The 9,663-nt window shown below is 47.6% G+C and overlaps 1 protein-coding gene across 1 annotated transcript; it reads left to right on the forward strand.

Moving 5' to 3' along the window:
• Positions 1–2,468: 2,468 nt before the first annotated feature.
• Positions 2,469–2,854, forward strand: LOC116909738 (60S ribosomal protein L35a-like). The gene has a single exon (XM_032913416.1). It carries the CDS (start codon positions 2,469–2,471, stop codon positions 2,799–2,801), a length of 333 nt encoding a protein of 110 aa, XP_032769307.1. The 3' UTR covers positions 2,802–2,854.
• The last annotated feature ends 6,809 nt before the right edge of the window (positions 2,855–9,663 follow it).

Raw genomic sequence — 9,663 nt, forward strand, 5'->3', positions numbered from 1 at the left:
CAAGGGATGAGGAGAAGGGAGAATGCCTCTCTGGTGGGGCTCCTGATACAAAAGGAGGGACGCTGGATGAGGAAGGAATGAAGGGGAAGCCTACGGTTACTGGTGATGGGAAGGGGGGACAGAGGGACACACACAATGGTTGAAAGAAGCCTGCACTGTACAGTGGCAGCTGCAGTGGGGAATTGAGGCTGTAGTGTGCAGAGTCAGCAAACAGTAAATAAACCTGATCAGTCCCGTCTCCCAGTGGGCATGCAACAGCTGTAGTTTAGAGCACTGTGCTCTCTGGCGCGCTGAGGCAACGCAGGATGGCTGTCTGCCAATCGAAGCCACCTGGACAATAATCAAATTTGGTTGAAACTCTGGGGAGCAAGGCGGTGTACAGGCTCAGGGTCCATGCTCACGGGGAAGTAGTCTCCTGGGATTGGGGTACCAGAGGAGCTAAGGGATAATCTCAAGTTGTGAGAAATACAATTATAGTCTGCCTGGATAGGCAGGACCCGGAAGTTGTGGTTCAGCAGTAATCTGGACTAGGACAAGGATTGAGAAAACCCAGGGCACTAAGGTGGCCTCTCTTCATGGTCTGCAGGGTTGGTTGTTTGCCTCGTTTTACTGGGTATGCCTGCTGGTTTGCTTGTCTGTCTGTTTTAAAGACAGGGTCTTGCTACTAACTTACTACGGAGCCCTAACTGTCAGGCTGGAACTCGGTGATCCTCCTGCCTCTGCCTCCTGAGTGCCGAGTCCTGGCATTAAAGTCATGCGACACCAGGCTAGTCCGTTCAGTCATTCTCCACCACATCTGTCTTGATGTAAGGCTCTAACGACGAAGGTTGCTGCTTCCTTAGATTCTAGGAGAGATCTTGCTGATGAAGCACTTACAAAGCCCACCTTCAACCAGCCCCTGCCAGGGATACAGTCGGGGGTCACACTGAACTTTTAAAAGACAAAGGTTCCCTATAGCCACCTTTCTCTGAGTTTCCAATATGGGCAGATAACAGACCTGGACAAGGGCAATGTGAAGGACGTGTTGCCTCCAGAGCTAGCTTCTCACCAGATGCTAGGATCCAGTCCAGGTCTGGGCTTATAGCCCCTGACCTGGTGCTGCATTATCCCTCTTACCACCTGCTCCTCCTGCCCACCTGTTTCCTGAAGCTTCTAGCTCTTCTCAACTTCAGTTCATCCCCAGCTCCTGTTCTCTCCTTGCCATGTATCTCCACCCCCATCCCATCCCCCACCACTGCCACTCCGCCACCCATCAGTAGGTCCCCTCTTATCCCCTTATCTCTGATTCAAGGTGCTCCTTCACCTTCCAGAAAAGCCTAAAGGCCGGCATGAGTGAAATAGCTGCAGACCCTCTGAGGGGCTCTCTTTGCCAGCCCCTCCCCTCCAGCTTGGATTTTGGTTGCCAAGGAGGCAGCAGGGACAGCCTGTTCTTTGGGTTCCAGTGGGAGCAGACATGCCCAAGCCCCTCCCTCTCTCCTCTCCCTCCCTTCCTCCAAGGCTGTTGCTAGGAAGCACCCCAAGATTTCTTGAGGGTTCCACCCCCTGTGAACCAGGAGATATCTTTTCTGCAGAGCTTCCTCCAAAAGCTTGGCAGCCAAAACCCACTCAGCATCCTTCACCTCTGCTGGGAAGCTTCTCGAGTCTTAGCAATCTGACGAACGAGGGAGCAGGCCTGCCTGCCAGCCAGCCCTGCAGCTAGCTAGCCCAGGCCTCGGTAATTGCCTTCTATATTTCATTGTTGTTGGGGGGGGGGTCAAACTCAGAGTCTGCAAAGGGGAAGCACATACTTTACCATGGAGCTTGCTGAGTGACATCAGGACCAGATGAGGCCTCCATGAGATCTTAGGTCTGCAGACAAAAGACCCATCTTGTTGGTAATGAGATGAGGAGAAAGGTGAGAGGAACTCAAGTACCACCAGCCGGGATTTCTTTCTCCCCCTTAATGCTCTCTCAACTGAGAAGCATTGACGTGACTGGAGACATGGCTTGTGGTTAAAAGCATTCATTGCTGAGGACCTGTGTTTGGTTCCCAGAACGCACATGGTGGTTTAGAACTATCCATAACTCCAGGGGGATCTAACACCATCTTCTGAACCTCCATGGGCCCCGGACACATATGCAGTACACATGCATACATGCAGGTAAAATGCTCATAACACATAAAATAAACTTAAACAAATAAAGCAGGTAATAGAAATGGGTCAGTGAGAGGGATCAGCGGTTAAAGGGGGCTTGCTGCTAATCCTAAGGACCTGAGTTCGATCCCTGAGACTCACATGGTAGAAGGAGAGAACGCATTCCTGCAAGTTGTCCTCTAATTTCTCTACGTATGTGTATGAACTTGGATACACAAAAAAATGTAATTTAAAAGGGAAAAAGAGGGAGCCATACACTTTCTGCCATCTTGGCGCCTTTGGAGGCCTGCCGGGAACAGGACTTCTAAAAAAAATAAATAAATAAAAGCAAGTATGTCTGGAAGGCTGTGGTGCAAGGCCATTTTTGCTGGCTACAAGCGAGGCCTCTGGAACCAAAGAGAGCACAAGGCTCTTCTTAAAATGGAAGGCGTTTATGCCGGAGATGAAACTGAGTTCTACTTAGGCAAGAGGTGTGCTTATGTGTACAAAGCAAAAAACAATACAGTAACTCCTGGAGGCAAACCAAACCAAACCAGAGTGATCTGGGGAAAAGTAACTCGGGCTCATGGAAACAGTGGCATGGTTCGTGCCAAATTCCAAAGCAACCTTCCTGCTAAGGCCATTGGACATGGAATCCGTGTGATGCTGTACCCATCCCGGATTTAAACTAATGGAGAGTAAATAAATAAAAGTAAAAAAAAAAAAAAAAAAAAAAAAAAGGAGTCATACATTTCATTCTGGCACACGAGAGGCAGAGGCCGACAGATCTCAGAGTTCAAGGCCAACCAGGTCTTCATAGCAAATTTCCAGATCAACCAGGGCTACATAGAAAGATCCTGTCTTAAAATAAATAATGGAAGAATGGCTCCGTAGGCAGAGGGTTCAAAAAATAGAAATGAAGAAAAAGTAAACGAGAAAAGGGGCGATATGGAGAGACTGGGGGTTAAGTGTCTGGAAGGCACGAGAATCTACGAAATTAGGGTTGACCCTGATAAGAGCACAGAGACCACTGCTTTCCCCTTATCTCGTCTTTGCTCCCTCAGGTGGATCACTGAAGAGGAAGCCAGGGGAGGGACCAGGCCTAGTGTGCCTTGGTATTGGCACTAAAGAAAGATATGAAAAATAAGCTAAGCCGGGCAATCGTGGCGCATGCCTTTAGTCCTAGCCCTTGGCTGGCAGAGGCAGGTGGATCTCTTGAGTTCGAGGTCAGCCTGGTCTACAGAGTGAGTTCCAGGACAGCCAGGACTAGACAGAGAAACCCTGTCTTGAAAAATCAACCAATCAATCAGTCAATACGAATAAACCAATGCTTTCTCCGGGTTGCCTTTCAAGACTTCTCCTACCTTTATTCATTCATTCGACTTTCCTTTCTATTTTATTTTTGAGACAGAGTCTATTCTTATGTGGTTCCTCCCGGCTGAACTGGAATTCACTGTATAGCTCAGGCTGGCCTTGAATTCAGTGATCCCCTTGCCTCTGCCTCCTGAGTGTCGACTTCATTTTTTAAAAGTTATTTTAGTTATATGGGTGTTTCCGCCAGCATTCGTGTCTGCGCATCGCATGTGTGCCTGGTGCCGGCAAAGGCCAGAAGAAAATGTCAAATCCCCTGGGGGAGGAGTTGGATAATGGTTGTTACCACCATGTAGGAGCTGGAAATCAAACTCATATCCCAGGGCTGAGCCGTACTGTAGAAGACTGTCCTTTGAGCCAAGGATCTACCATCTTGGGGAGTTCAGGTATCCCCCATTGCCAAAGGATCATCCCCGGTGGGCTTGTCGACTGTTTATACCTCCTGATGGAGATGTGAGGAGGGTCACAAGACCCTTACCTGAGTTTCCAACTGTTCTCTACAATCTGTGGTGAGCGGCCCTACCTTGATTGCAAGTAGTCTCCAGGAGGGGCTGCAGTACATACACGGGACTGGTGTGTGTGTGTGTGTGTGTGTGTGTGTGTGTGTGTGTGTGTGTGTGTCCATCTTTTGGCTAAGGGGGAAGTCCTCAACCCCACTGGGTGAAGGCTTTCAGATGTAGCTTGTTGGAGAAGGAGCAGAGTACAACGCCCCGTAAGTAAACCCCTGTGCTTTGTAAAGAAGCCCTGGACACTCATTGGTCCCCTGGAGTGAACCTTGGTAGGACCGTGCCTCGGTTTGTCATTAAGACCTTAGGAGAAGGGATAGACGTTGCCTACATCTCCTCATGGGAAGGAATTTTAGCAATAAGCAGCCAGCACTCTTAGCAACTGAGCCATCTCTCCAGTCCCTCATTTGACTTTTAAAAAAATATTTCATGTGTGCCAGGCATTGGATCCTCCAACTGTTTCCACCTTCTGTTTCATCTTCCCACTATCCCTTTATCCTTCCTCTGCCAACAGGAGAGAAGAGAATGGGGCAGAGGCCAGTATTTACTGTCAGTGTGAGGCTTGCTGCCCTGCAGCCCTCCCCCTCCACTTAGAGGAGAGAATGGCACAGTCTGCACGGAGGTCAAGAACAGAAGGCACGGCAAGGGCTGAGGAGAGGAGCTAAGGCGGCAAACCGCTAGCTCTGTAAGCACGAGGCGCTGAGTTCCATCCCTGAAAACCCACAGTCAAACCTGCGCGCCTCAACTGGGTATCATGGTGCGCACCTTAAACCCTGCGCTCAGGAGCAGAGGCAAGCAGGTATCTGAGGGTTTGAGGCTAGCCTGGTCTACGTAGGAGACAAAACAGAACAAAACGAAATAAACAATAAGAAAGCTGGGCGTGGTGGCAAGCGCTCGTAATCCCAGTGCTGGGAAGAGAGAGATGGGTAGATCCCTGGGGTTTGCTAGCCTAAGCTATATGCTCAGAGACCCCAGGTGAAGTAAAGAAATAAACAGGGGTTGGGGATTTAGCTCAGCGGTAGAGTGCTTGCCTAGGAAGCTCAAGGCCCTGGGTTCGGTCCCCAGCTCCGAAAAAAAAAAAAAAAAAAGAAACAAACAAACAAATCAATAAGCAAAACCCGAGGAATGACACGCCCACACCTGTCCTCTGTGCACACAAGCATAGAGTAGAGTGAGAGCGCTCTTAGGTGGTGAGGGAAGAGCAGTGCAAAGAGGACAGCAGGCTGGCTTGTCCTCCCCAAGGCCGGGGCTCCAGGACTGTAGTATAGCATCTTCCTTCCTTTTCTCCAGTTGTCAGGAGTATGGAGGGGAGGCATCCTTCAGGCATAAGGAAGCTTCAAGAGTCGGTTGGAACTCTGTCCTCCTTCCTGGGTATGTAGAACGGTAGACCCGTGATTCCAATTCAGAAAGCAAAGACCAGAGGACAGGAGTTGGAGGCCAGTCCAGGTCAAGTGTCTTAGTAAATTCCAATCCAGCCTGGGACACGTGGCAAGTTTCTGTCTCAGAAACAGCAAAGCCCAGCAGCTGGAGATGTGACTTTGTAGGTTAGAGCCCTAGGTGCTCTTTCAGAGGACCTGGGTTCAGGGCTCAGCAACCATGTGGTCCTGCTATAACGGCCTCTGACTCCAGTTGTGCGGGCTCTGTCTCCCTCTTCTGGTCTCCATGAGCTCTGCACACATATAGTGCAGAGACAAACATTCCAGCAAGACACTCGTATACATAAAATAAACACGAATAAATTCTTTTCCAAAAAACAAAGAACCCCAGGAAAATTTTGCCTTCCATTTCTGAGTTAGCAGGAAGATAGAGACCCTGTTGGAACCTAAGGCCTGCCCAAGGTATAATCACCTATAGGAGGTATAATCACCTATAGGAGGTATAATCACCTATAGGAGGTATAATCACCCATAGGAGGTATAATCAATCACCATAGGAGGTATAATCAATCACCTATAGGGGGTATAATCACCTATAGGTTTCTTTGCCCAAATATCTTTTTCCCCAAATAAATAGAAATCAGGATGAGGTTTCGTTTGTTTGTTTGTGTTATTGTTGTTGTTTGATTTTGTTTTTCTTCTTGATACGTTTTCTCTGTGTAGCCCTGACTGTCCTAGAACGTGCTCTGTAGACCAGGCTGGCTTCTGACTCAGAAATTCATTGCCTCCTGAATGTTGGGATTAGAGGCATGGGCCACTCCAACCCAGCTGGGTTTTGGTTTGTTTGTTTGTTTGTTTGTTTGTTTGTTTGTTTTTCGAGATAGGGTTTCTCTGTGCAGCTCTGGCTGTCTTGGACCTCCCTATGTAGAACAGACTGGTCTCCAACTCAGAAATTCACCTCCCTCTGTCTCTTGAATTCTGGGATTAAAGGCAGCATGCTCCACCACAATTAGCTTAAATACTCTTTTAATTATTTCACTAGTATGGGTGTTTCCCTGCATGTGTTTCTATGCATCCATTGCACGAAGGGCTCTCAGAACCAGAAGAGGACGTTGGGTCCCCTGAAACTGGAGTTACAAACAGTTGTGAGCTGCTATATGGGTCCTGGGAATTAAACCCAGGTCCCTCGGAAGAACAGTCAGTTCCCTTAACCCCTGAGCCCTCTTGTCTCTCCAGTCTTTGAAAGCAGGGATCCCAATTTGCGAACTACTTTGCAGTTACATGTGTGAGTTCTTTCCTCATACCTGGAGCCCACAGAAGAGAAGTCCCGTAAGCCTCTAGAGGAAAGTGTTCCACAGAGGAGAGGGAAAGACTCAGTTTCCCCCTGGAGAAAAAGGAATCTGGGCCTTGTGTGTTTCTAAGTGATTTTATTGTTTTGAGTCTGAACTCTTGGTATTTTTCTTTACCCTCCTTTTGTCAGGAACATTCACTCAACCTTGAGTATAAAACCTTGTTCTTTTTTAAAGATTTTTTAAAAAATAATGTGAGGTTTGCCTGCATGTGTGCCTGTTGCATTTTGAAGTCAGAACAGGGATCTTACCCCTTGGAAGTGGAGTTACCAGTCACTGTATTGCTGGCAACTGAAACTCGGTCCTCTACAAGAGCAACGAGTCCTCTTAACCACCAGCTTCTCTGTCCAGCTCCCCAAAACCTGTTTCTTGCAGTCCCTTACTCCAAGGCCAGGATGCTTTATTTATTCAATGGCTCCAGATGTTTCCATGTCACTCAGCCTGCTGGCCTCTTTGTACTCCCTGCTCTCCAGCTACTCCTCTTCTCCAGCTACTCCTCTTCTCCAGCTACTCCTCTTCTCCAGCTACTCCTCTTCTCCAGCTACTCCTCTTCTTCAGGCAGACCATCCACTAAGATGCAAGCTTATAATTCTAGCACCCAGGTAGCTGAAACAAGAGTTTAAAGGTAACCTGCTAGTTTCAGGTTAGCCTGAGCTATGCAATGTTTCAAAAAAATTTTTTAAGGGCTAGGAAGATGGCTCAGTCAGTAAAGTGCTTGCAAGACTCTGACTTTGGATCCTCAGTACCCATATACAGCAGCTCACACCTATAATCCCAGTGCTGGGGAAGGGGTAGTGGTGGAATCAGGTGGACCCCTGGAGCCCACTGGCCAGCTATGTAGCCAAATAAGTAGGGTGAGCTCCAAGTTCAGAGGCAGACTCTGGCTCAAAAATGGGCAGAGAACAATTAAGGATGACACAAGTCAATCTCTGGCTTCCATGTGTGCATATGCACATATGTACACACACGTGCACACTCATGCACACACACATGATCATACACATACACCACACATAAATAATAACATAAATTAATAAATGGTAAAGATACTAGGGCTCAGAACTAGGAAGCCCACCACTCGAGGGACAGCTAGAGACAGTGGAGTAAGTAAAGGCTGGTGGAGGAGGTTGAGACGAGCTGGAGACATGTTCCATACATTCCAAAGGGAACATAGCATCTTTTCTCTCATTCTTGGGAACATTATCATCGAGTCTTATGTGGTAGGTAAGTCACAGAGCTTAAAAGGGTTCCCAGGAGGGAGGACGTGGGATAGAGAAAGTCTTAGCTCTGATATTTGCAGGCCAGAGAAGCAGGAAAGTCAAAGTAGGGAAGTCAGTGATGGTCCTTGCCCAGAGGCTAAGGGAGTCCTTGTACGTACAGTTGAGTCCTTGAGAAAACCCTGCCAAGCCTGAAGAATGCGCTGCTGGTGAGGAGTAGGGGACCAGGGAAGGCAGATGGCTCAATACCAAAAGCTGCCTCTCATCATTATGAAGTGTGGAGGCGGGGCACCCTCCCTCTCAGAAATCTGCCAGGATTTGTGCCAGAGGGAAGGATTTGAGCTCAGAGTCTAACCATCGTCAGGCCCAAATATCTCCACCCCCTTCCATATGGGCTGGACCAACACTCACTAATTCAGTAAGGCGCACTCAGAATTGACAGTCTGTTTCCAAGAGGGGCAGTTTGAGCTATGAGGGGTAGGAAAAGAGCAGTGGTATCCAGAAACAATTTATGGTGGTGGTGGTGGTGGTGGTAGGGTGTTGGGCTGTGTAACAGCAAAGGAGTAGGGGGCTCAGCACTGGCAAATGTGGCGGTATGAAGTGCAGGTCTGTGTGGAGGGGGAAGCCTGAAGGTTATGAATCTGGAGTCTGCGTCCTTCTTCCTTCCTGCTTTGGAAGATTTAGCTCCACATTCTTGGCAGCTACTTTGTATAAATCCAATTCTCCAGTAGTATCCCCTGGGAAGGCACAAAAGAGCAGAGTAAAAAGGTGTGTGTGTGTGTGTGTGTGTGTGTGTGTGTGTGTGTGTGTGTGTGTGTTTAGAGAGAGAGGGAGGAAGACCACGGACAGTATCCATCTTAGAAGGGTGTGATTTGGCCTCACTCCAACCACACTCTCCCTGTTTATAGCAAGCTCCAGGTACCCAGGATCCTGTTAGTCTCCCTAAATGTCTGCACGGCCATTTTTAGAGCCCTTGTGGACTGCTTTCTCAATATTTATCCTGATTTTCATTCAAAAGGTAGTAGGGAGGGGAATGTAGCTCAGTGGGAGAGCGCGTTCATAGCTGTACAAAAAGGAGGGTGGGACAAAAGAGTTGTTGGGGAATATAAACAGAATTTGAAGAAACAGGCTGACATATCTTCTCGGGATATGAGATTGGGAGCCAAGAAAAAGAGGGGTGATAAAACTCTGCCTCCAAATGGGTTTTACAGGATGGTCTCACTCACAACAGCACATTACTTTTTGTTTCCCTAGGCCTTTTTAAAAGGGTTTGGTTTTTTTTTTCTTTCTTCTTCTTTTTTTTTTCTTTTCTTTTCTTTCTTTTCTTTCTTTCTTTCTTTCTTTCTTTCTTTTTTCTTTCTTTCTTTCTTTTCTTTTTTTTCTTTTTTTTTTTTTTTCGGAGCTGGGGACTGAACCCAGGGCCTTGCACTTGCTAGGCAAGCGCTCTTTTTTCTTCCTAAATCCCCAACCCCTTCTTTTTTTTTTTTTTTTTTTTTTTTTCTTTTTTCTTTTTCTTTGAGATAGGGTTTCTCTGTGTACTCCCCCTTGCTGACTTGGAAATCACTCTGTAAACCAGGTTGCCCTTAATCTCAGGGATCCAACTGCCTCTGCCTCCTGAGTGCCGGGACTAAGGGTGTGTGGGACCATGCCTGACTTCAGTTTTCTCCTTATTTCCCTTTATATCCAAACATTATTCAGGATCAGTGAGTTCTGGAAGAATTGTCAGATTT

This window comes from Rattus rattus, chromosome 9, assembly GCF_011064425.1.
Source record: "Rattus rattus isolate New Zealand chromosome 9, Rrattus_CSIRO_v1, whole genome shotgun sequence".
NCBI lineage: Eukaryota > Metazoa > Chordata > Mammalia > Rodentia > Muridae > Rattus > Rattus rattus.

What these genes read in the sequence shown, in the direction of transcription:
- LOC116909738 (XM_032913416.1), top strand. Translation starts at nt 2,469, where the DNA reads ATGTCTGGAAGGCTGTGGTGCAAGGCCATTTTTGCTGGCTACAAGCGA.